The sequence below is a fragment of the Callithrix jacchus genome, chromosome 5 (genome assembly GCF_049354715.1).
Source record: "Callithrix jacchus isolate 240 chromosome 5, calJac240_pri, whole genome shotgun sequence".
Classification (NCBI taxonomy): Eukaryota; Metazoa; Chordata; class Mammalia; order Primates; family Cebidae; genus Callithrix; species Callithrix jacchus.
In genome coordinates, this window is record NC_133506.1 from 102,085,692 (window position 1) to 102,113,409 (window position 27,718).

At 41.9% G+C, this 27,718-nt stretch overlaps 1 protein-coding gene across 4 annotated transcripts in view; it reads right to left on the reverse strand.

Annotated features, from left to right (window-relative positions):
- Positions 1-27,395, reverse strand: part of ATAD5 (ATPase family AAA domain containing 5) — a 67,064-nt gene extending 39,669 nt beyond the window's left edge. For 2 of the 4 annotated variants that reach the window (XM_035300864.3, XM_078373858.1), the window contains exons 1-6: positions 26,942-27,395; positions 21,121-23,018; positions 18,897-19,005; positions 14,492-14,656; positions 11,194-11,320; positions 9,524-9,605 (exon numbers count right to left, since the gene is read on the reverse strand). In XM_035300864.3, coding sequence (XP_035156755.1) covers positions 9,524-9,605; positions 11,194-11,320; positions 14,492-14,656; positions 18,897-19,005; positions 21,121-23,018; positions 26,942-27,007 — 2,447 coding nt within the window. In that variant the 5' untranslated portion in view covers positions 27,008-27,395. The remainder of the gene's footprint in view (positions 1-9,523; positions 9,606-11,193; positions 11,321-14,491; positions 14,657-18,896; positions 19,006-21,120; positions 23,019-26,941) is intronic. The other 2 variants (XM_078373861.1, XM_078373860.1) reach the window with 2 other exon arrangements.
- Between the last annotated feature and the right edge of the window lie 323 nt (positions 27,396-27,718).

The following is a 27,718-nucleotide window of genomic DNA, read 5'->3' on the forward strand; positions in this document are numbered from 1 at the left end:
CGAGGTGGGCAGATTATGAGGTCAAGAGATCGAGACCATCCTGGCCAACATGGTGAAACCCTGTTTCCACTAAAAATACAAAAATTAGCCAGGCGTGATGGCACATGCCTGTGGTCCCAGCTACTCGGGAGGCTGAGGCAGAAGAATTTCTTGAACCCAGGAGGCAGAGGTTGCAGTGAGCCGAGATTGTGCCACTGCACTCCAGCCTGGCAACAGAGCAAGACTCCATCTCAAAAAAAAAAAAATTGTAGTTAAATTAGTATGTCCCTATAGCAGAAGACAGGTATTAAGGAGACAGGTACAAGGTACTAATATAAAATATACATATTATATAGAATGTATGTTACACATATATTACATGCATATACACATATAACACACATAGAAAATAGTTTCGAATGTATGTGTGTACATATATATATATATATACATACATATATATTTCATATGGTTTAGATGTGTGTGTCCCCTCCAAATATCATATTGAAATATAGGCTGGGCATGGTGGTTTACGCCTATAATCTCAGCACTTTGGGAGCCGAATCACCTGAGGTCAGGAGTTCAAGACCAGTCTGGTCAACACTGCAAAACCCCATCTCTACTAAAAATACAAAAATTAGCCAGGCATGATGGCAGGCGCCTGTAATCCCAGCTACTTGAGAGACTGCGGCAGGAAGAATCACTTGAATCTGGGAGGTGAAGGTTGCAGTGAGCCAAGATCATGCCATTGAACTCCAGCCTGGGCAATTGGGCGACAGAGCAAGACTCCATCTCAAAAAAAAAAAAAAAAAAACAAGAAAGAAAGAAATATAACCTTCAACATTGGAGGCAGGCTTAGGTGTCTGGGGTTATGGGGGCAGATCCCTCATGAATGGCTTGGTGCTGTCCTCACAGTAATGAGTAAGTTCTCTAGCTATTAGTTCACCAGAGAGCTGGTTGTTTAATAGAGGCTGGCACCTCCTCCTCTCTCTTGCTACTTCTCTCACCATGTGGCTGACACGTCTGCTCACCCTTCCCCTTCCGCCATGAGTTAAAGATTCCTGAGGCCTCACTAAGAGCTGAGCAGATGCTGGTGCCATGCTTGTACAAACGTGCAAAGCTATGAGCCAAATAAACCTCTTTATAAATTACCCAGTCTTAGGTATACGTTTATGGCAATTCAAAACAGACAAACACAATATCCTAACTTTATCTACTGAAGAGGCCTAGAAGGATTGCCACATCAGGAGCAATGAGCTTAATGAGCACCTCCACATAAAAGAACCAGGGGTCTGTAGATAAATGTCTTACTGAAGAGCTGAGACAAGGCAGGTAAAAGAGAGGCCTAGAATATCTTCCTGTTCCACAGCTTAAGAAATGCTCAGGCTGGGCGCAGTGGCTCACGCCTGTAATCCCATCACTTTGAGAGGCTGAGACGGGCGGATCACCTGAGGTCAGGAGTTCAAGACCAACCTGGCCAACATGGCGAAACCCCATCTCTATTTAAAAAAAAAAGTTAAAATAATTCTTTTTAATGAAAAAAAAAAGAAATGCTCGATAAATTATGAGGACATGTCAAAGGAACATAGAAACCAAGCTGAAGAGCTCACACTGGCCAAATTAAAAATAATTTGAGTACCAAAATAAGTAAAATGAATGGATTACAATCCAGTGGATAAATTAAAAATTTAGAGATAAGAGAATAAACAGAAACTGAGGAGATACAAAAGCTCCTCCTTATAGCAGCCAACTAACAAATAGAGAAAGAATGACTGTAAAGGAGAATCAGCATTTGGAAACCATCATCATGTGGATCTTATCAATATCAAGACCAATAATTGCAGGTTTGATGAGAAACAAGATTTTGGCATTTAGTCAGGTGCAGTGGCTCAAATTTGTAATCCCAGCCAGGAGTTCAAGACCAGCCTGGGCAAAATAGTAAGATCTATTTTTTAATTTTAAAAAAGAAAAAGAGGCCGGGAAAGGTAGCCATGCCTGTAATTACAGCACCTTAGGAGACTGAAGCAAGCAGATCACTTGAGGCCAGAAGTTTGAGACAGACTGGCCAACATGGTGAAACCTTGTTTCTACTAAAGATACGCCAGGTGTGGTGGTGCACACCTATAATCCCAGCTACTTGGGAGGCTGAGGCACAAGAATCGCTTGAACCCGGGAGGCAGAGATTGCAGGGACTGAGATTGTGCCACTGCACTCTAGCCTCAGTGACAGAGTAAGACCCTGTCTCAAAAAATGAAAAAGAAAAAAAGAGAATAAAAGATACTGGTACAGAATCTTAGAATACTGTTCCACAAAATATTAGTCAATTTAAAAGGGAAAAGGATAAATTTAAGATGGACAAATCTGGCAGATATCAACACGTCCAGCTGATATGCCTCCGTGCATGATGCACCAAGGAGAGCAAGGCACTGTTTCTGTGGTAATCCTGACAAGACTGTACAAGCTGGGTCCGGTTATAAGGAAATGAGACAGACCAAGGTTGAGGGTTATCCTATAGAACATAAAATGTGCACTCTTTAATAAAAACGGTCAGGGTGCAGTAGCTCCCACCTGTAATCCCAGCACTTTGGGAGGTTGAGGCAGATGGATCAGCTGACATCAGAAGTTCGAGACCAGCCTGGCCAACATGGCAAAACCCTGTCTCTACTAAAAACAAAAAATTAGTCAGGCATGGTGGTGGGCACCTGTCCCAGCTACACAGGAGGCTGAGGCAGGAGAACTGCTTGAACATGGAAGGTGGAGGTTGCAGTGAGCCAAGATCGCACCATTTCACTCCAGCCTGGGTGACAGAGCAAGACTTTGTCTCAAGAAAAAAACAAAAACAAGAAAAGGTCAAGAATGTGAGGAATCTTGGTGAAGGAGATATGGGAGTCTCTGGTACCTCTCTAAGTTTAAAGTTATTTCTACATAAATTATTTTTTAAAAATCTTAGGGCCGGGAGTGGTGGCTCACACCTGTAATCCCAGCATTTTGGGAGGCCAAGGCGGGCAAATTATAAGGTCAAGAGATGGAGACCATCTGGGCCAACATGGTGAAACCTCATCTCTACGAAAAATACAAAAATTAGCTGGGCATGGTGGCACGCACCTGTAATCCCAGCTGCTTGGGAGGCTAAAGCAGAAGTGCTTGAATCCAGGAGGCAAAGGTTGCAGTGAGCTGAGATCGTGCCACTGGACTCCAGCCTGGTGACAGAGCAAGATTCTGTCTCAAAATAAATAAATTAATTAAATTTAAATTAAATTTAAATCTTTCATCTGGGTATGGTTGCTCATGCCCGTAATCCCAGGACTTTGGGAGGCCAAGGCAGGAGGATTACAAGGTCAGGAGATCGAGACCATCCTGGCCAACATGGTGAAACACTGTCTCTACTACAACACAAAAAAATTAGCTGGGCACAGTGGCTCGCGCCTATAGTCCCAGCTACTTGGGAGGCTGAGGGAGGGGAATTGCTTGAACCTAGGAGGTGGAGGTTACAGTGAGCCAAGATAATGCCACTGCACTCCAGCTTGGTGAGAGCAAGACTCTGCCTCCAAAAAAAAAAAAAAAAAAAAAGATTTCATGGTACACAGATTTAGGAACATAAGAATAAGAAATCAAACTATAAATAGTCCAAAATTAGCAAATTTATTCCTTCAAACAATTCTGCTAGGTAAATCAAATGCAAGTAAGATAATAGCATGCTCAAACAGATGCCTTCCCCATTTTAGGCTGCCATTTAGCAAGAATTTTCTTAAAGCACAGATTCAGCCACGTGCAGTGGCCTACACTTGTACTCCCAGCTACCAAGAGGATGAGGGAGGAAGCCCACTTGAGGCCAGGAATTCAAGACAAGCCTGGGTAACACAGCGAGACCCCAATTCTAAAAATAATTAATACATACACAGAAATTCATCAAGCTACTAGGAAAGCAAAAGAGATTACTAAAGCTGATCCGTAATTTTTCTCGTTTTTTTGTTTGTTCTTGTTTTTTATTTATTTATTTATTTTAAAGAGAGAATCTTGCTTTTTCACCCAGGCTGGAATGCAGCGGCGCAATTATAGGTCAGTGTAGCCCTGAACTCCTGGGCTCAAGTGATCCTCCTGCCTCAGCCTCCCAAGTAGCTAGGAGTACAGGTATGCACTACTATGCCCAGCTAATTTTTTGTTTTACTTTTTTCCCTAGAGACATGGTCTCACTTGGTTGCCCAGGCTGGTCTTGAACTCCTTAAAGCAGTTCTCCTGGCCAGGCATGGTAGCTGATGCCTGTAATCCCAGCACTTTAGGAGGCCGATGTGGGTGGATCACCTGAGGTCAAGAGTTCAAGACCAGCCTGGCTAACATGATGAAACCCTGTCTCTATTAAAAATACAAAAATTAGCTGAGTGTGGTGGTACAAATTTGTAGTCCTTGCTACTTGGGAGGCTGAGGCAGGAGATCTGCTGGAACCCGGGAGGCGGATATTGCAGTGAGCCAAGATGGTGCCACTGCACTCCAGCCTGGGCAACAGAGCAAGACTATCTCAAAAAAATAAAAATAAAAAAGGCAGTCTTGCCTCCTGGTCTCAAGAGATCTGCCCACCCACCTCAGCCTTCCGGAATGTTGAGATTACAGGCATGAGCTACTATGCCTGCCCTACCCTATATATTTTTAAATAATAATTTCTTTTTAATGTATCATTTGCAAATAAGGATAGTTTTACTTCTCCCTTTCCAAACCTTTATGTCCTTTTATATTCTTCTTTTCTAACTGAACTACCCAAGACCTCTAGTAAGAGATGTCTTAGAGCTTGGAGAATATTATATTAAGTGAAATAAGCCAAACACAGAAAGATAAACACCAAATGTTCTCACTCCTATGTGGAAGCTTAAAAAATTAACCTTAGCCTGAATAACGTAGCAAGAAATCATCTCTACCAAAAAAACAATTCACCGGACATAATGGTATACATCTGTGGTACCAGCTATTTAGGGAGTTGAGATAGCAGGATCACTTGAACCCAGAAGTCGAGGCTGCAGTGAGCTGTGATCACACCGCTGTACTCTAGCCTGGGCAACAGAGCAAGACTCTGTCAAAAAAAAAAAAAGGACAGGCATGGTGGCTCATACCTGTAATCCCAGCACTTTGGGAGGCCAAGGCAGGCGGATCACAAGGTCAGGAGTTCAAGACCAGCCTGACCAACATGGTGAAACCCAGTCTCTTACTAAAAATACAAAAATCAGCCAGGTGGTACATGTAATCCCAGCTACTTGGAAGGCTGAGGCAGGAGAATCGCTTGAACCTGGGAGAGGGAGGTTGCAGTGAGCCGACAGTGTGCCACTGTACTCCAGCCAGGGTGACAGAGCAAGACTCCATCTCAAAAAAAACAAAACAAAACAAAAAACAATCTGATAGAAGCAGAGAATAAAATAGTGATTAGTCAAGGTAGGGGAGGGGAGGAGAGAAGGAGACATAGCCAGAGGTTGGTTAACAGATATAAAAATATAGCTAGAGGCCAGGCGCAGTGGCTCACGCCTATAATCCCAGCACTTTGGGAGGCCGAGGCAGGTGGATCACGAGGTCAAGAGATCGAGACCATCCTGGTCAACAAGGTGAAACCCCGTCTCTACTAAAAATACAGAAATTAGCTGGGCATGGTGGTGCGCGCCTATAGTCCCAGCTACTCGGGAGGCTGAGGCAGGAGAATTGCTTGAACCCAGAAGGCGGAGGTTGCAGTGAGCCGAGATCGTGCCATTGCACTCCAGTCTGGGTAACAAGAGCGAAACTCTGTCTCAAAAAAAAAAAGTATAGCCAGATAGGGGGAATAGTTTCAAGTGTTCTACAGTATTATATGGTCTCTATAATAAACAAAAATTTATTATATATTTTCAAATTTTTAAGAAGAGCAAAAGTTTTTATTTTTTTAATGACAAGGTCTTGCTCTGTCACCCAAGCTTGAGTGCAGTGGTGTGATTATGGCTCATTGCAGCCATGACTTCCCAGGCTCCTGGGATCCTCCTGTCTCAGCCTCCCAAGTAGCTGAGCCTATAGGCATACACCACCATGCCCAGCTAATTTTTTATTATTTTTTTAATAGAGATGAAGTCCCACAATGCTGCCCAGACTGATATTTTTCTGTTTTTATATAAACACAACACACTTTTACTACTGTAGGTTTGTTCAATGTCTTAAAATCACGTAGTGCACAGACCTTCAAATTTTTCTTCTTTTTCAAGATTATCTTGTCTATTCTAGGTTCTCTGTGTCTTTTAAATGTTAGGCTTGTCAAACCCAAAAATTGGACATTATCAAGTTTCTATACTCAAAAAATACAACAAATAAAAAGGTAAGGTAATATATTTGCAAAACCATATATCTGACAGAGGACATGTAGACAGAATATATAAATAACCCTCACAACTCAACAACATGAAAGACAAGTCAATAAGAAAATGGGCAAAAGATTTCCCTAAGGAAGATATGCAAAAGCCAACAACCACATGACAGATGCTCACCATCAGGAGACACAAGAAAAATGTAAATTAAAACTATGAAATATGACTACATAGCTATTCAAATAGATAAAATTAAAAAGAGAAATGAAGATGTGTATCCTCACAAAGACTTAAACATGAGTGTTTATAGCAGCTTTATTCCCCATAGCTTAAAACTGGAAATGCCTCGGTGCAGTGGTACACGCCTGAGTCCCAGTTGCCCTGAAGGCTGAGGAAGGAAGATTGCTTGAGCCCAGGAATTCAAGACCAGGCTGAGCAACAAAGCAAGACTCCATCTCTCTTTCCTTTTCTTTTTTGAGACAGAGTCTCGCTCTGTCGCCCAGGATGGAGTGCAATGGCATGGTCTTGGCTCACTCAACCTCTACCTCCCAGGTTCAAGCAATTCTCCTGCCTCAGTCTCCCAAGTAGCTGGGATTACAGGTGCCTGCCACCATGCCCAGCTAATTTCTGTATTTTTAACAGAGACGAGGTTTCACCATGTTGGCAGGATGGTCTCAAACTCCTGACCTCATGATCTGCCAACCTCGGCCTCCCAAGGTGCTAGGATTACAGGCGTGAGCCAACGTGCCCATTCAAGACTCTATCTCTTAAAGCAGAAGGAAAAGACAAAAGGAAACAACCCAGATGTCCATTAATAGGTATATGGAGAGACAAAAAGTGGTATATCCATACAATGAACACTACTCAGCAAACATATGGCCAGGCGGGACAGCTGTAATCCCAGCACTTTGGGAGGCTTAGGCTGGCAGATCACTGGAAGTCAGGAGTTCAAGACCAGCCTGGCCAACATGGTGAAATCCTGTCTCTACTAAAAATACAAAAATTAGCCAAGCTTGGTGGCAGGTGCCTGAAATCCCAGCTACTCAGGAGCCTGAGGCACAAGAATCACTTGAACCTGGGAGACGGAGGTTGCAGTGAGCCAAGATCATGCCACTGTAATCCAGCCTGGGCAATAGAGTGAGAACCTGTCACGAAAAGAAAGAAAAGAGAAAGAGGAAGAGAAAGAGAAAGAGAAGAAAAACTAATGATGTATTTGACAACATGAATAAATCTCAAAATCATGATGCCAACTCTCAGATGCCAGACACAAAAGAGCATGTACTATATGATTTCATTAACATAAAATTCTAGAAAATATAAATTAGTATACAGAAAAGAGACTGGCATTTGGCTGGGTTGGGGCCACTTAGAGAACGGACTGTAAAAGAGCATGACACATCTGAGGCAGGTAGTAGAAATAATTTGGTATCTTGATTGTGGTGCTTTCACTGTGTGTAACTGACAAAGCTCACCAAAATATATACTTTGAACTGAGAGTTGACCATGCATCATGGCTCACACCTGTAATCCCAACATTTTGGGAGGCCAAGGTAGGTGAATCACCTGACTCTAAAAGTTCAAGACCAGCCTGGGCAACATGGCACACCCTGTCTCTACCAAAGGAAAAAAAATACAAAAAATTAGCTGGGCATGGTGACACATGCCTCCCTACTTGGGAGGCTGAGGGAGGAGGGAGGATCACTGAGCCTGGGAGGTCACAGCTGCAGTGAACTGTAATTGTACCACTATACTCCAGCCTGGCAACAGAGGAAGACTCCGCCTTAAAGAAAAAAAAAAGTACATGTATATGTGTTTGTGGGTGTATATACTATGCAAAAGCAGCCAGACACAAAATAATACATATATGAAGTTTACATGATGTTACAGAACAGACAAAATTATCTATGGTAATAGAAATCAAACTAACTGATAGAAATAGAAACCAGAAAATTTTGGTATTCTTGTCATGATAGTGTTGGTGGGGATAAGAGGACACAAAACCTTCCTGAGCTAAAAGAAAGATTTTATTTCTTGATAAGATGTACTTGTCAAAACTGCATACTTAAGTTGTGTTTGCTTAACAATATATAATTATACCTCAATAAAACTGAAACAGAAAGAAAAGATAATCTGAACCCATGATGCTCCTAGACCTGATCTTCTTCCATCATGCCATCCAGGTGCATAAACTAAAACTTACATGTCATACTACATCTTCCTCACCCACACCCTCACCCCACAAATCTAATTAATCATCAAGAGATTTTTAATTCATCTCCCAGAATCTTTTCGTATGTCATCCCCAGCAACCTAGTCCTCACCCCCATCATCTCACAACACCTGGACTCTTACATCCACTCTAACCCCTCTTCCATGTCATTCTTTATCCAGCAGGGAGATTAAACTTCTAAAATCCAAGTCTGTTTATGTCCATATTTACATTTAAAACCCTTTGGCTGCTTCTTATTTGCTCTTAACATAATGATAAAATCCCTCAACATGGCCTCCTACGTTCTATGTTGGCTGGCACCCACCTCTTACACTTGTTCTCTGTGCTCCTGACACAGGAGCATTCAATCAGCTCCTTCCAGTTACAGGGACTTTACACAGACTGTTCTCTCTGGCTGAAACACAGTTCCTCCCCCAGTGAACTCCTGCCCATTGTTCAGATTTCAGTTAAGATGTCATTTCCCCAGTGAAGCCTTCTTTAATCAGAGCAAACCTCCTCAATGTGAATTTACCTCTCCATAGCCCAACTGCAATTTTTCATTTGTTGGCCTAATGAATGTTTAATCATAGACTGTCTCCCATCTCCACTTAAGCCTTATGAGGACAGGAAATGGGTCCTGTCTTACCCCATATCTCTGATACCAGAAACAGTGCCTGGTACATACTAGTAGGTATTACATATTTACTGAATAAAATTCATAATCAGCTTTTTGTATTTTTGGTTTGCTTGTTTATTATTCTGTTTTATCTAGCGATGGGCAAAGCATTTGCAAAAAGCCAAGATATTCAAATAGCAGTTGCAGCATTGTCAATATTGTCATCTTTTATTTATTTATTTTCTTCTTTTTTTTAGTTTTTTTGTCCCAAACTCAATATTGTCATCTTTTAAAATGGGCTTCCTAGAGCTTCAAATGATAATTCACATGCTTTCTCATCACAGTAAACAAATCAATACAAATACATTCCATAAAAATATTTTGGCATTTAAAAATTTGTATTGATCTTACCTGCTTTCCTCAAAACTAGGGACAGGATCCGCTGCTTTTTGTGCTTTTCTTGCAAGAAATAAAGGAGCAACTTTCATTTTTCCTTAGAAAAATAAATATTTAGGTTAGTATCAACGTTTACCATCTCTACCTTCAGCTACTTTCAAAACATCTTTTTGGCTTTTACAAATTTAATTTTTTAATTAAAAAATTTCAGCCATGCACGGTGGCTCATGCCTGTAATCCCAGCACGGGCACGGTGGCTCATGCCTGTAATCCCACATGTTGAGACGCCGTGGCAGGCAGATCACTTGACGTCAGGAGTTTGAGACCAGCCTAGCCAACATAGTGAAACCCCATCTCTATTAAAAATACAAACATTAGCTGGGTGTGGTGGCAAGTGCCTGTAATCCCAGCTACTTGGGAGGCTAAGGCAGGAGAATAGCTTGAACCCGGGAGGCGAAGATTGCAGTGAGCTGAGATTGTGCCACTATACTCCAGCCTGGGTAACAAAGCAAGACACCATCTCAATTAAAAAAAAAAAAAATTCCATGGCTGGGCGCGGTGGCTCAGGCCTGTAATCCTAGCACTTTGGAAGGCCAAGGTGAGTGGATCACCTTAGGTCAGGAGTTTAAGACCATCCTGGCCAACAGGGTGAAACCCTGTCTTTAAAAAAAAAAAAAAAATTCCTGTATAATGATCTGTTCTTTCAACCTGGCAATATGAGAATCTCCTGGGGAATTTTTTTTTTAACTAGAAATTCCTACAACCCACCTCTGAAAATTTTTATTCAATATGACGAAGGAAGGACCAAAAGATTTATTAAATGTTTTAATTTACCCAGATGATGATTTTTATGATCAGTCAGGTTTAGGAACCACCAACTTAACCAAAGCCAAAAGATACACAGAAATGAATTAAATTAAAATACACTCAATTTCTCTTTGAACCCCCACCCCCGGCTTTTTTTTTAGATGGAGTCTCACTCTGTCACCCAGGCTGGAGTACAGTGGCGAGATCTAGGGTCACTGCAGCCTCCACATCCCAGGTTCAAGCAATTCTCCTGCCTCAGCCTCCCGAGTAGCTGGGACTACAGGTACATGCCACCACACCCAGCTAATTTTTTGTATTTTTAGAAGAGATAGGGTTTCACCATGTTGGCCAGGATGGTCTCCATCTCCTGACCTCGTGATCCACCCACCTTGGCCTCCCAAAGTGCTGGGATTACAGGCATGAGCCACCACGCCCAGCCTGAAAAACTCTTCACTGGCAGGAGTTTGAGACCAGCCTGGCTAACATGGTAAAACCCTATTTATTAAAAATACAAAAAATAGCTGGGCATGGTGGCATAGGCCTGTAGTCCCAGATACTTGGGAGGCTGAGGCAGGAGAATCGCTTGAACCTGGGAGGCAAAGGTTGCAGTGAGCAGAAATCACACCACTGTACTCCAGCCTAGGTAACTGAGCAAGACTCTGATTCAAAAAAAAAAAAAAAGAGAAAAGAAAAAAAATAAAAACTCTTCACTATATCATAACTTTACTTACTAAAATAGAAATATAATACAGTTGAAGTCTTATGTAAGATACGAAATTTGAATCATGAGCACATTCAGAATACCCCAAAACACAAAAACAAAACAAAAAAACCCAAACATTCTAAAATACATCCTAAATGTTATTAAATCTGATTACCAGGTACATCTTTAGTGGCTGTGTTAAGTTTTTTTCCTAGCACATCATTTAAACACTGAAGTTTCTTCTGATTTTTCTCCGGATGCTTTAAAGAAGTAGCACTTGAATCTATTATTATAACTGAGTCCTAAAACAAAATAAGAGAAATTTAATTAAGTCATATAATTAATGTCACTGAAATTTCAAAAGAATCACAGTGATAGAAACCATAGAAAAAATAATTACCAGCTCCATACATCTCCCCATCAGAGATTACCTGATAGAAACAGAAAACACATGCCAGGCTGGGCATGGTGGCTCATGCCTGTAATCCAAGCACTTTGGAAGCCAAGGTGGGCAGATCACCTGAGGTCAGGAGTTCAAGACCAGCCTGACCAACGTGGTGAAACCCTGTCTATAAAAAAAAAAAAGAAAGAAAGAAAACACATGCCAGAATAGCAGGAATCCAAGCTCACATCATACAAGTTTATATGATATCAGAGTGAGTTTATTATGACCATGGGCTTTCTTTTTTATTTTTTTTATTTTTATTTTTTGAGACGGAGTTTCGCTCTTGTTGCCCAGGCTGTAGTGCAGTGGTGCAATGTCGGCTCACTGCAACCTCCATCTCCCAGGTTCAAGCAATTCTCCTGCCTCAGCCTCCCAAGTAGCTGGAATTACAGGCACACACCACCACACCCAGCTAATTTTGTATTTTTAGTAGGGACAGAGTTTCACCATTTTGGCCATGCTGGTCTTGAACTCCTGACCTCAGGTGATCCACCTGCCTCAGCCTCCCAAAGTGCTGGGATTACAGGCATGAGCCACCACATCTGCTCTCTTTTTGTTTTTTTTTTTCTTTGTTTTGTTTTGAGACAGAATCTCACTCTGTCCCCCAGGCTGAAGCACTGCAACCTCCACCTTCTGGGTTTGAGCGATTCTCCTGCCTCAGCCTCCCGAGTACCTGGAACTACAGGCACATGCCACCATGCCTGGCTAATTTTTATATTTTTGGTAGAGCTGGGGTTTTGCCATGTTGGCTAGGCTGGTCTCAAACTCCTGACCTCAGGTGATCCACCTGCCTCAGCCTCCCCTCCCATAATGAAACCCCGTCTCTACTAAAAATACAAAAAATTAGCTGGGCATGGTGGCGCATGCCTGTAATCCCAGCTACTCAGGAGGCTGAGGCAGGAGAATTGCCTGATTATTTTTTGTTGTTGAGACAGAGTCTTGCTCTGTTGCCCAGGATGGAGCACAGTGGCATGATCTCGGCTCACTGCATCCTCCGCCTCCTGGGTTCAAGCAATTCTCCTGCCTGAGCTTCCCGAGTAGCTGGGATTACATTACAGGTCCATGCCACCACGCCTGGCTAATTTTTAAATTTCTAGTACAGATGGAGTTTCACCATGTTGGTCAGGCTGGTCTCAAACTCCTAACCTTATGATCTGCCTACTTAAGCCTCCCAAAGTGCTGGGATTACAGGCATGAGCCACTGTGTTTAGGCTATTATTTTTTGTTATTGTTATTTTTTATTTTTATATATTCCACCAGAAGAGTCTGGAATACAAGCAAAGCTTGAAGGAGTTGGTAAAATGTTCAGAATAGACAAAAAGTGGAAACAACACAAATGTCCATCAACTGATGAATGGGGTATTTGGCAATAAAAAGAAATATGAGGCTACAACATAAATCCTGAAAATACATCCTAAGCAATAGAAACCAGACACAAAAATATCACGTTATATGATACCATTTATATGAAATGTCCAGAACAGACAAATCTAGAGACAGAAAAAGATTAGTAGTTAGCTAGGGCTGTTGGAATGACGGGACTGGGGAGTGACAACTAAGAAGAAAAGAGTTTATTTTTGGGGTAATGAGAATGTTCTAAAATTGACTATAGTAATAAATGCACAATTCTATCAATATACAAATGCCACTGAACTGTACACTTTAAATGGTGAAGTGCATGGTATATGAATTATATCTCAATTAAACTTGCTTTTTGTTTTGTTTTGTTTTTCTTTGAAACAGAGTTTTGCTCTTGTTACCCAGGCTGGAGTGCAATGGCGCAATCTCGGCTCACTGCAACCTCCGCCTCCTGGGTTCAGGCAATTCTCCTGCCTCAGCCTCCTGAGTAGCTGGGATTACAGGCACGTGCCACCATGCCCAGCTAATTTTTTATATTTTTAATAGAGACGGGTTTCACCACGTTGACCAGGATGGTCTCGATCTCTTAACCTTGTGATCCACCCGCCTCAGCCTCCCCAAGTGCTGGGATTACACGTGTGAGCCACCGCGCCCGGCCCAAATTTGTTTTTTTTTTTTTTTTTTTTTGAGATGGAGTCTCACTCTGTCACCCAGGCTAGAATACAATGGCACAATCTCGGCTCACTGCAACCTCTGCCTCTCCAAGCGATTCACCTGACTCAGCCTCCTGAGTAGCTGGGATTACACATTCGCATCACCATACCTGGCTAATTTTTGTATTTTTAGTAGAGACAGGGTTTCACCATGTTGGTCTTGAACTCCTGACCTCATGATCCACCCACCTCGGTCTCCCAAAGTGCTGGGATTACAGGCGTGAGTCGCCATGCCCAGCCACAACTTAAGTATTTTTTTCAAAAGGGGAGGTACTGGCAGTTGGCAGGATCTCAAAGCTTGAGTGGGAATTCCTCACATAGAAGAGAGTACCTGGAATGTATATTTCAAGCTGATAACAATAAAATGAATACCGTGAAAACTGCACCATTTAGGGAAAAATGAACAATTTAGTGTGACTAGAGCAAAGAGTTGTTTTGAAGAAAGGGAAGAGGGCCAGGCACAGTGGCTCACACCTGTAATCCCAGCACTCTGGGAGACCAAGGCGGGTAGATCACCTGAGTTCAGGAGTTCAAGACCAGCCTGGCCAGTCATGGTGAAACCCCATCTCTACTAAAAATACAACTGTAATCTCAGCTACCTGGGAAGCTGAGGGAGGAGAATTGCTTGAACCCGGGAGGTGGAAGTTGCAGCACGCTGAGATCATGCCACTGCACTCTAGTCTGGGCAATAAGAGCAAAACTCTGTCTCAAAAAACAAAAAAAAAGGAAGAGGTAGTTCAGCCTGTGAAAGATCTTGAGTGACTTAAGAAGAATTCAAACTGTATTCTGCAAACAAAAAAGCAGAAGGCTTTTAAAGCAAAACTGAAAATAATATTCTTTCTACCACTTCAAGCTATCACACAAACCTACCTTATAACTTTATAATACTTTCCTTCTTCCACTCCAAACAGCAAAATAGAAGAGAATTTATACCAACAGATATTTGTAATACTTACTTCTGTTTCAGACAATTTCTTCCTTTCAGAAAGTGTCTGATGCCTAGAGGAGCGCCTTAAGGGAATCACTATTTCTTCAGTTACCTTTGACCTACTGATGTGTAAAGCTTTTGCTTTTTCAATCAATTGTTTTGCTTTTGATATGTTTTTGGAAGCACTGCTTGCCTAGACAAAAAAAATTGAAATATTAATTTATATCACTGGAAAATATTTTATATTTACTAATAGAAAAAATACAATTGCAAATCACATTAAATAATCAATAAAGAAATGGTTATTCAAATATTACCAAGGACCTTAAATTGAAATGTATCTAGTTATTATTAGTTTGCCTTTATTTCTTACTTGAAATTATCCAAGTAGGCCGGGCGCGGTGGCTCAAGCCTGTAATCCCAGCACTTTGGGAGGCTGAGGCGGGTGGATCACAAGGTCAAGAAATTGAGACCATCCTGGTCAACATGGTGAAACCCCATCTCTACTAAAAATACAAAAAATTAGCTGGGCATGGTGGCGTGTGCCTGCAGTCCCAGCTACTCAGGAGGCTGAAGCAGAAGAATTGCCTGAACCCAGGAGGCAGAGGTTGCGGTGAGCCGAGATCGTGCCATTACACTCCAGCCTGGGTAACAAGAGCGAAACTCCGCCTCAAAAAAAAAAAAAAAAGAAGAAACTATCCAAGTAAATAAATTTACATGTGAACAAAACACCAGTCTGTAGTATAGACTTGGCAGTGTATTTTTAAATTTTAGTCACCAAATTCAAGCAAAGTACTTTCCAAATACAAACAGTTACCCAGTCTCCTGTATGCATGGCTCTGGGCTGGATACTATCAAGAAAATAGTATTATAACACATGGACCTTGGCCTTAAGGGTTTTTTTTTTTATTATTATTTAAGACAGAGTCTAGCTCTGCCATCCAGCCTGGAGTGCAGTGGCATGACCTCAGCTCACTGCAACCTCCCCCTCCCAGTTTCAATAGATTCTCCTGCCTCAGCCTCGAAGTAGCTGGGACTACAGGAGCCTACCACCACACCCAGTTAATTTTTGCATTTTTAGTAGAGACCTGGTTTCACCATGTTGGCCAGGCTGATCTCAGATCCTGACCTCCGGTAATCTGCCTGCCTTGGCCTTTCAAAGTGCTAGGATTACAGGAACGACCCACGATACCCAATCTCAAGGTTCTTATATATGATAAAGAAGAAAGAGTACAAACAGGTAAAGTACAATTATATAGTATACATTATTATTGTGTGTATTACTATGTGTATATACATCACACATACCTACATATATATATAGAGAGAAACAGAGACAGAGCAAGAAGATCTATTACATAAAAAATACAACATAAGCCCAGGTGCAGTGGCTCATGCCTGTAATCCCAGAACTTTGGGAGGCCCAGGAGAGATCACTTGAGCCCAGGAATTCAGAGCCAGCCTGGGCAATATAGCAAGACCCTATCTCTACAAAAATTTAAAAATTAGCCAGGCATGATGGTGCAAACCTGTAGTCCCAGGTACTTGGGAGTCTGAGGTGGGAGATGGATTGAGCCTGGGGAGTTGAGCCTGCAGTGAGCCGTGATTATGCCACCACACTCCAGCCTGGGCAACAGAGTAAAACTGTCTCAAAAAAACAAACAAGAATTACAACATAAGGCCGGGCGCGGTGGCTCAAGCCTGTAATCCCAGCACTTTGGGAGGCCGAGGTGGGTGGATCACGAAGTCAAGAGATCGAGACCATCCTGGTCAAAATGGTGAAACCCCGTCTCTACTAAAAATACAAAAAAAATTAGCTGGGCACGGTGGCATGTGCCTGTAATCCCAGCTATTCAGGAGGCTGAGGCAGGAGAATTGCCTGAACCCAGGAGGCGGAGGTTGCGGTAAGCCGAGATCGCGCCATTGCCCTCCAGCCTGGGTAACAAGAGCAAAACTCCGTCTCAAAAAAAAAAAAAAGAATTACAACATAATAGTTTAGAGTACAAAGAGTATTTTAGGCTGAATCCTTTGGAGCAAGGTTGAAAAGCTATTTTGATATGGAAAAAGAGCATCAGGTAAGAATAAAGTCTGACCTTCAGGCTTAGCATTGCCATTGATGTACAATGTGACCATGTACATTTAAATATTATCTTCCAGAGAATGTGCTTTCCATATTGAGTTCAACAAGTTTTTATGTTGGAATTAAACATACACAGAAAGATGCAGAACAGTTTACATTATATGATCGATCCCTTTATAAAAAATATATACATTTAAACAGAGAAAAGATGTCTGGAGAGAAAAAAATGTAACTATTAAAAAACTATTATCTGCAAAGATAAACAATAAACTGTTATCAATATGGAGTTCTTAGGAGAACCAGTTTACTCCTTATTCTCACAGAAACATGAAAAATCTGGCCAGGCACAGTGGCTCATGCCTGTAATACCAGCTTTGTGGGAGTCCAAGGCTGCAGGACTGCTTGAGTTCAGTAGTTTGAGAACAGCCTGGGCAAAATAGCAAGACCTCGTCTCTACAAAAATAACAAATGGGAAAAAAAAAAAAAAGAAAAAAGAAAAATCTCACCCAGAAAATTACTAAGATTCTCTCCTAGAGCTAGTACACAAGCCTGAATAAGGCTTCAGTAAACAAGGGCCCTGTGGTAAGAGGTTCATTGACAAACTGAGACAAAATAACTGATCTAAGTTTGGATAAAGGTCCTAATTTGGATACATTTAATTTTGAGACTTCTGTTGCCAGAAAATTTAGTATTAAATCCCAATTTTAAGTAGTACATGAGGAAACTTGAAGCTGTCTTCTAGAATTGAGAAAAATAAAATATATGGGACAAAGTTCACCACAGAGACTTTTAACCTTTAGCTGTAGTACAATCAGCTGGAATCCTGCATGTTTTCCCAAAGACTACAGACTATCTTTCTAACTACTTACAGTTGTGTAACCCTAGGAAAGACACTTCCCAGAATCACAAATAAAAACCTTTTCCTTATCCTACGAACTGACAGCAAGTTTCTTCATCTACAAAACAGGGTTAAATATTTACCTTATGAGATGAATGATGTGAGTACTAAGCACAGTGCCTAGAATGTGATGTCAAAAATGATAGCTGTTAAATAAAAGCAGAGGAAAGTGGTTTTCACCCAAGGATTAATGCAGAGTCACCTTGGTGGCTTTTTCAAAACACACATACCCTGTACCTGCTCCAATTCTGCCACGGTGGAGACAAGGAGCTTATTTTGCAGAAACAACTAAATCATTCTTATATATTTTATCTCTCCCTTTAGATCTGTCGTTTTTCAAGTGGAAGTGATTATTTTCCCCTCCAGGGGATATTTAGCAATGACTGGACACATTTTTGGTTGTCATAATACGGGAGTTACTTGGGGTGCTACTGGCATCTTATGGATAGAGGCCAGAGTGCTGCTAAATGCACAGGACAGCCCTCCACAGCAAAGAATTATCCAACCAAAATGTCAGTATTAGCAAGGTTGAGAAACTCTGTTTTTGAGTCTCTAATCTACAGAAATAAGCCAAAAATTCAATCATGACCTATAGGTACTGTGACAGACTGAATGTATCTCCTGAAAATTCGTACGTTGGAATCCTAACCCTTTATGTGATGGTATTAGGAGGTCATGAGGGTGGAGCCCTCTCTCTACATGTTCTCTACCATGTGAGAAAACAAGACAGCCATCTGCAGACCTCATCAGACATTGCATCAGCTGACGTGTAATTGTGCATTTCTCAATCCCCATAACTGTGAGAAATATATTTGTCGTTTAAGCCACTCAGTCTACAGTAATTTGTTACAGCAGCCCAAACTAAGATCGGCAGTGTTAGGGAAACTGATCACAATATAAACTCACTAAAAAAGCTTTTCATAAGTAAATTACACTCTGCCTTTATCAATTGCTTTCATCTCACAATAAGGTATCTTAATCAACCAGAGGAAAGAGATAATAGTGAAAAATATCATAGGGTTGTAGTTAACCAATTTATGAAATACACGAATTTTCTTTTGGCTCAGTACTTCCAATAGTAATGTGGGGTTTTTTGGTATCTTATTTTTGTTTTTGCTTTGAGATGGAGTCTTGCTGTGTCACCCAGGCTAGAATGCAGTGGCATGATCTCAGCAACCTCTGCCTCCTGGGTTCAAACGATTCTCCTGCCTCAGCCTCCCAAGTAGCTGGGACTACAGGCGTGCGCCACCACACCTGGCAAATCTTTTGTACTTTCAGTAGAGAAGAGGTTTCACCATATTAGCCAGGATGGTCTCGATCTCCTGACCTCATGATCTGCTCACCTCAGCCTCTCAAAGTGCTGGGATTACAGGCATGAGTGACTGTGCCTGGCCTTTCATTTGTTTTTTAGGGAAACAGAATGCCACTTATAGGACTCTCTAATATTTTAATTACCTTTCTAGTCTGAGAAATAAAATCTCCATCACTTGCTTCAGATTTCTCAGATCTTTTGTTGGATTTTTTCTTGGATTTTTTGGGAGTACTAATTCTGGTGAATTTCATTCTGAAAGAAAAATATTTAGAAACATTTTCATGATTATAACATACAAGAATCTCAATTAAATGTAGATAAGATAGAGCTGGTACAGAGGTGTCTGCATGTAATCCCAGTTACTCAGGAGCCTGATATGGAAGGATTGCTTGACTCCAGGAGTTCAAGACCAGACTGGTCAACACAGTGAGACCTTGTTTCCAGATAGATAGCTAGAGATACGTAGATAGACAGATAGCTAAGAACCAACTAGGGCTCCAATTTCTGGACTGTTCTAAAACGGGAGAAAAAAAATAATTCCCATCAATTTCAAACCAGTGATTCAAAAGTAAGTCAAACTCACTGGGCATGGTGGCTCACACCTGCAATACCAATACTTTGGGAGGCCGAGGCAGGCAGATCAGTTAAGGTCAGGAGTTCAAGACTGGCCTGGCCAACGTGGTGAAACTCCGTCTCTACTAAAAATATAAGAAATTAGCAGGGTATGGTGGGACGCATCTGTAATCACAGCTACTCAGGAGCTGAGGCACAAGAATTACCTGAACCCAGGAGGCAGAGATTGCTGTGAGCTGACATCACCCCACTGCACTCCAGCCTGGATGACAGAGTAAGACTCCATCTCAAAAATGAAATAAAATAAAATATAAAAATTAAAATTAAAGCCCAGGCTCGGTGGCTCGCACTTGTAATCCCAGCACTTTGGGAGGCCAAGGCAGGTGGATCACAAGATCAGGAGTTAGAGACCAGCCTTATCAACATGGTAAAACCCTTTCTTTACTAAAAATACAAAAATTAGCTAGGCGTGGTGGCACATGCTTGTAATCCCAGCTACTCAGGAGGCTGAGGCAGGAGAATCGCTTGAACCCAGGAAGCAGAGGTTACAGTAAGCCGAGATCACACCACTGCACTCCAGCCTGGGTAACAGAGTAAGATGCCATCTCTGGCATAAATAAATAATTTATATATTATTTTTATATATATATAATAAATAAATTTTTTTTTTTTTTGAGACGGACTTTCGCTGTTGTTACCCAGACTGGAGTGCAATGGCATGATCTTGGCTCACCGCAACCTCCGCCTTCTGGGTTCAAGCAATTCTCCTGCCTCAGCCTCCCAAGTAGCTGGGACTACAGGCATGCACCACCATGCCCAGCTAATTTTTGTATTTTTAGTAGAGACGGGGTTTCACCTCATTGACCAGGATGGTCTCGATCTCTTGACCTTGTGATCCACCCGCCTCAGCCTCCCAAAGTTCTGGGATTACAGGCGTGAGCCACCGAATCCGGCTAATAAATAATTTTTTAAACAAATTCAAAATTAAATAATTAAATGTGGCAAACAAGGAAGCATTTTTGAAGCTCTGTTCTTTTCTTCAAGGCAGGGCATGGTGGCTCATGCCTGTAATCCCAGCACTTTGGGAGGCCAAGGTGGGCGGATCATCTGAGGTTGGGAGTTTCAGACCAACCCGACCAACATGGAGAAACCCAGTTTTTACTAAAAACACAAAATTAGCCAGGCGTGGTGGCATAATCTCAGCTACTAGGAAGGCTGTAATCCCAGCTACTAGGGAGGCTGAGATAGAAAAATCGCTTGAACCCAGGAGACGAAGGTAATGGTGAGCCGAGATTTTGCCATTGCACTCCAGCTTAGGCAACAAGAGCAAAACTATCTCGAAATAAGAGAGAAAGAAAGAGGCCGGGCGCGGTGGCTCAAGCCTGTAATCCCAGCACTTTGGGAGGCCGAGGCGGGTGGATCATGAGGTCAAGAGATCGATACCATCCTGGACAACATGGTGAAACCCCGTCTCTACTCAAAATACAAAAAATTAGCTGGGCACAGTGCGCGCGCCTGTAATCCCAGCTGCTCAGGAGGCTGAGATAGAAGAATCGCTTGAACCCAGGAGACGAAGGTTACGGTGAGCCGAGATTGTGCCATTGCACTCCAGCCTGGGCAACAAGAGCGAAACTCCGTCTCAAAAAGAAAAGAAAAAAAAGAACTCCTCTTCTTTTTCTTGTAAATAGCTATGTTCTAGAAAAAAAATAATACCCTCCAATGCTTAAAGCATTTTTGTCCCCAGCTGATAATACATTCATAATACTAGAATTTTAGAACAAAAACAAACCTTACCTAATAGGGCTCTCTGAATCAAAGGGTACTGTTATTAATTCCGCTGTGTATAAGCTATGCTTCTCCGGTAAGTTGGCTGCTTTGGGAGTGGAAGCCTTTATTGGACTGCTATCTTGTACATCTTCAGAATCAATACCTCTGATGGTTTCTATAGTAGGTATACTGTTAATTCTTCCAGATCTTCTGGTTGACTTGGGTGTGGAAACATTTAGCAAGCTGTCTTCAGATTCAGCCTTAGAATGTGTAACCTTAATATCTTTAACTGGTATGCTGGTTTTTCTTGACGATTTATTATTGTTACACAGAAAAGAAACCTTCAGAAGGTCATCATTTGCTATATCTTCACTAACAAGACTTTCATTGTCAAATAAAGTGCTGCTTTTGAAAAATTCTGTTTTCTTTTGTCTTAAAGTCATTCTATTTTGATACTGTTTCTCGTTTAAGTAAAAGGTTGTTTCTTTCTTTTGAGTGTTTCCCTCTATGTTTTCAGCTGGAATAGCCCCAGTATCTAATGTTTTCTTATTCTTCTTTAGCTTTTTACTTTTCTCCTTTGGAAAAGTTCCTTTATCAGTGTGTGACCGTGAATTGCCATTTTTTGAAACCATTTGGATACTAGAATTTTCCATGATTTTTTTAGAATTGTCATCTCTTCCTTCTTCACGTAGAGATTTTTCATTAAGGTCTTTCTGCTTATCAGAAGACTTTTTAACTCCATTTTTAAGTGCATCTGATGCCGGCTGCCTAAATGCTTTCATAAATTGCTGTCTTTCTTCTAGGGTGCATTTTGGTTTCACAGCTTCAGAACTTCCAGCTTCCAACACAGCCAATTCTAATTCTTCCTCCTGTATAACAACATTAGATTTTCTTTTCTGAACTGTCTGTTCATTCTCAGGATCAGATAAACTATTTTCCATTTCAAATTGCTTTTGTTTCAAGAAAATTGGGGGTATTTTCCCTATCTTTTTGGGGGGAATAGGGTGAACCTGTGCAAGAACAGTAACTGTCTTAAAGCGTACCTGCTGGGAAATTTCAGAGTTTTCTGATTCACCTGCATAACCACTTCTTACTACTTCTTCAACAGTTTCAGAAGGAACACAAATTGACACTGTAGAGTCTGGTATCTCTTCCACTTGATTTTCCTTGTGACTTTTTAAAAATTCCTCATATGAGACAGTTATTATACTATCATTCAACTGGGCTGCTTCAGTTACATTTTCTCTAGAGTTTGCATGACTTGTAGTATTCTCCACCTGTTTACTATCTTTACCATCTTTTTTAAGCAAATTTAGTTCCTCTGCCAAGGGTAAGCTTTCAGATAGATCTACTACATCTCTGCACTTCCTTTTTCTCAACTTTTTGAAGTCATTTTTTGTGGTCCCTTGTTTAAGATTTACTTTTTTAGAATTTTGCAGGGAGCTCACAGTATTTGGCTGACTTTTTATATCTTGAATGTTTTCTCCACGTACCTCTACTTGTTTCTTGTAATGTAAAACAGAAGTACTACTTTCCACAAGATCATTATTTAAACTACAGTCGTCTTTGCTATCATCGCTACTAATTTCAATTGGAGCTTCATTTTCAGTTTTAATATTATTTAGTTGATGAGATAAATTAACCCTCTTTCTTTTCTTCTTAAACTCTACATTTGAGAACATTTCCAAAGGTGTCTTACAATCTTTGCTGCTGTCAACAGGTAATGATTCAGATGACTTTATCTTGCACTCTTTCCCTAATTGTGTCTTCTCATTTGTGGGTGAGGTCTTTCTAAAATAATCCAGAATATTACTAGGTTTTGGTGGAGCAAAAAGCCTGTCTCCAGTCTTCCCTAGTGGTGATAAATATTTTGTAATTGTTTTACAGGAAGATCTGTCATCATCTTTCCTTCGTTTTTTGCATGGCTAACAATTAAAAAGAAAAAAAAAAGGCACTTATTTCAAGCAAGATAATACAAAATATAAATTTTAAACAGGGATCTAATAGTTTACATAATAGGATTTTTTTTTAAAGCCTCCTTTAGTTGAAAAACATGATACATCAGAAAGAAAATAAGGTTTTTTTCTTTTTTTTTGAGATGGAGTCTCACTCTGTCACCCAGGCTGGAGTGTAGTGGCACGATCTTGGCTCACTGTAACCTCTGCCTCCACAATTCAAGTGATTCTCCTGCCTCAGCCTCCTAAGTAGCTGGAATTCAGGTGCATGCCACCACACCTGGCTAATGCTTATATTTTTAGTAGAGACGGGGTTTCACCATATTGGCCAGGCTGGTCAGAACTCTTGACCTCATGATTAGCCTGCCTCAGCCTCCAAAAGTGCTGGAATTACAGGTGTGAGCCATCACATTTGGCTGTAGGAAGAAAATAAGCTTTATAGTTAAACCAGACCAGGCACGGTGGCTCACACCTGTAATCCCAACACTTTCGGCGGCCAAGGCGGCTGGATCACTTGAGGCCAGGAGTTTGAGACCAGCCTGGCCAAAGAGGTGAAACCCTATCTCTACTAAAAATACAAAAATCAGCTGCGTGTGGTGGCTGGCACATGCCTGTAATCCCAGCTACTCGAGAGGCTCAAGCAGGAGAATTGTTTGAACCTGAAAGGCTGAAGTTGCAGTGAGCCAAGATTGTGCCACTGTATTTCCAGCCTAGGCGACAGAGCAAGATGTCATCTCAAAAAACTAAGTAAATAAAAAATAAAGTTAAATCTACATTCAAATCTCAACGTCATATCAAGCTGTACACTCATAATTTGTGCACTTTACTATACACATATATATACATACGTCAGTACAAACTTTATATTAAAACAAAACCCGCCGGGTACAGCGGCTCATGCTTGTAATCAGCACTTTGGGAGGCCAAGGCAGAATTGCTTGAGCCCAGGAGTTCAAGACCAGCCTGGGCAACATGGTGAAACTCCATCTCTACGGAAAATACAAAAAAATTAGCTGAGTGTGCTAATGCGAACTGTACCTACCTACTAGGGAGGATTAGGTGGGAGGATGGCTTGAGCAGGGAAAGTGGAGGTTGCAGGGAGCCAAGATCAGGCCACTGTACTCCAGCCTGGGCAAGATCTCAAAAAAAATATTTTGGCCGGGCGCGGTGGCTCAAGCCTGTAATCCCAGCACTTTGGGAGGCCAAGGCAGGTGGATCACAAGGTCAAGAGATTGAGACCATCCTGGTCAACATGGTGAAACCCCATCTCTACTAAAAATACAAAAAATTAGCTGGGCACAGTGGCAGGTGCCTGTAATCCCAGCTACTCAGGAGGCAGAGGCAGGAGAATTGCCTGAAGCCAGGAGGTGGAGGTTGCGGTGAGCTGAGACTGCGCCATTGCACTCCAGCCTGGGTAAAAAGAGCGGAACTCCTCAAAAAAAAAAAAAATTTTTTTTTTTAAAATACGACCTTATTGGTTACAAAAAGCTCCCTCAGCCTTTATTTTTGAACTTCTCTCAGTTCATTTATTAGAATAAACTTGTCAGAATAACAAGGACTTTTTTTTAAAGATAATATAGGGGGGATTTACACTTCTAGAAAACTAAAACATATTACAAAGCTATCATGATCAAATGCAAAATACTGATTCGAGAATAGGCAAGCAGCTCAATGGAACAGATTAGAAAAGCAGAAGCAGACAATTTTAAATTTTTGTATATGTTAATAGTAGCATGGGCCAGGTGTGGTGGCTCACGCCTATAATCCCAGCACTTTGGGAGGCCGAGGCAGGTGGATCACAAGGTCAAGAGATCAAGACCATCCTGGTCAACAAGGTGAAACCCTGTCTCTACTAAAAATACAAAAATTAGCTGGGCATGGTGGTGCGCGCCTATAGTCCCAGCTACTTGGGAGGCTGAGGCAGGAGAATTGCTTGAACCCAGAAGGCGGAGGTTGCGGTGAGCCGAGATTGCGCCATTGCACTCCAGTCTGGGTAACAACAGCAAAACTCCGTCTCAAAAAAAAAAAAAAAAAAACAGTAGCATTCAAGTTAGTGGGCAAAGGAGTAATAAGTATTATTAGGACAAATTTCTAAACATTTGGATAAATATGAGGCAAAATAAGTTACAGACAGATTAAAATTGTATAAGTTAAAACAAAATCAGGTTGGGCTCAGTGGCTCATGCCTGTAATCCCAGCACTTTGGGAGGCCGAGATGGGCAGATCTCTTGAGGTCAGGAGTTTGAGACCAGCCTGGCCAACATGGTGAAACCCTGTTTCTACTAAAAATACAAAAATTAGCTGGATGCGGTGGTGCATGTCTGTAATCCCAGCTACTTGGGAGGCTGAGGCAAGAGAATTGCTTGAACACAGGAGGCAGAGGTTTCAGTGAGCTGAGATTGCACCACTGCACTCCAGCCTGAGTGACAGCGCAAGACCCTGTCTCAAAAAAAAAAAAAAAAAAAGGAATCATACACATATTAGAAAAATGCCATTGTTATTATTTATAAAACTGCAACTATATCAACGGCAACATACATAGGTTCTGGAGTGTGGCAGATCTAAATTCAAATGCTGGCTCTGACATTTACTGATATAGAATCTTAAGCAAATTACTTTTAACTTTTCATTTACTTTTTCAAAAAAATTAACTTACTTTTAGCTATTTTTTACCTTCTTTTATTTGTAGAATACAGTTAACAGATCATAAGGTTGCTGCTAAGCCAAATAATGTGTATAAGGTTCTTACCCTTACTTTATTAAATGCTAAGTAACATTATTATGAAATAGGGTCTCTTAGCAGTAGGGCACCAAAACCAGAAACTGATGGAAAGATTAATAGAACAGACCACATAAAAATCAAGAACTGTACATCAAGTACCAGAAGTCCTTTCCACACCTGAGACAAGTTGAGTAACTAGCTGCCTTGATTTAACAAAGGAGTATCAGCATAACAAGTAAGTAGACAAAAGTCACCAGATTCTAAAAAACAAACAACTGGTCACAGTTACATGAACATACATACATCTTAGCTCTCTTCAAGGAGGCCAAGATACATGCTTCAGTTAAATGCTAGTCTGAGATGAAAAGGTGTAAAATACAGCAAGTCTGCCTTAAGATGCTAGCCCACTACTTGCATTAGAATCTCTATAATGGGCTGGGCATGGTACCTCACGCCTGTAATCCAAGCACTTTGGAGGCCAAGGCGGGCGGCGGATCACCTGAGGTCGGGAGTTCAAGACCAGTCTGACCAACATGGTGAAACCCCATCCTTAAAAGAAAAAAAGAAAGAAAGAAAAAAAGAATCTCTGTAATGACCACTTAGATCCTGTCACTGAAACCTGATAAAAGAACATCGACATGTCAAGCTGCAACTCCAAACCGCCAAAACTAAGCCATGAGAAACTGATTTAAGAACCTTGCTTGATTTCTATTGTGACATTCTAAAGTGGCATTCCTAGCACAGGTAGCTGTACGAACTAGTTGAACTTAAAGATCTTTTTCAGAGCTAAAGTTCAGTGATTCCATATCAAGAACCCAGAACTTGACCCTGGGGTCCTCTGTGACTTGTAGCAAGTCCAAAACATCATGTTCCACAACATTTCGGGATCTGGGAACTGGCCGTGTTATCTTAAGGCCCCAACTTACTGTGATCCCTGCAAATATCTCCCAATCCAAATGTTTATCAGGACTTGTCACGACTCTAAGAAACGACACACACTGGCAACTGTTGCACACAATGTGTCACACACAACTGTGGGTCTTCACAATGTTCCCACCTTTCCCCTCACAGAGGGAAAGTCAGGATCACCTTCCCCCCCACCCCCAGACCCACGTCCCAATCCCCCGAAAGACAGAGGAAGGAACTCGACAGATCCTTGAATCATCCTCACCTCAATCTCGTAGTCCTTCACCGGAGGGGGAGCAGCTGCAGCCGCCATGGCCAGGACCCCCACCATACTCCCCGCTTCCCGGAATCCCGGCTCCTAAGACCTTATGCGGTCCAGCCCGGCCTGCCTAGAGGCCATGGAGGCGGCCCGCTCCAATAGGAGCGAGTTGCTGGGATTCTGCTGAGCCGTCTCGGATTCCCCGCGCCCACCGACAGAGAGCCGGCGAGGAGGATGGGCCCAGATCAGCCGAGTCGAACACGGAAAAAGGCGGCGAGAAAGCGCGGGCTGCGAGATCCCTGAGGAGCGGCCAGTGTATGCAGGGTGCACTCAAAACCAGCGCTCCAGGATGAGCGCTCGGGACCCAGGCCGGGGAGGGGAAAGCAAGCGGAACGCAGATCGGGCCACAGAGCTTCGGAGGGAATTCTTGTCAATTGGGTTTTCGCGCCGTCCTGAGCGCAAGGGGCGGAGTTTACGGCTGCTTAGGAGGCTGCGCGGACGGTGAGTCGAGAGGGCCAAAATGCCTCCCTTGGCGAACTCGCAGGAGGTGGAACCACCATACTGTGGGATTGAAAGCCAACCCGGGAATTTGAACTTCTGTCCTACAGCCCAGTTTCGCAGTGGAGGACGTGATTTCACTAAGTTACCTAATCAGTTGTTGACAGAATTAAAATTTAGACTCTTAACGCCCTAGGCTAGCCGCCCCGCCCCCCTCTTTTTTTTTTTCTTTTTCGAGACTGAGTCTTGGTCGCCAGGGCCCAGCGTAGTGGCGCGATCTCGGCT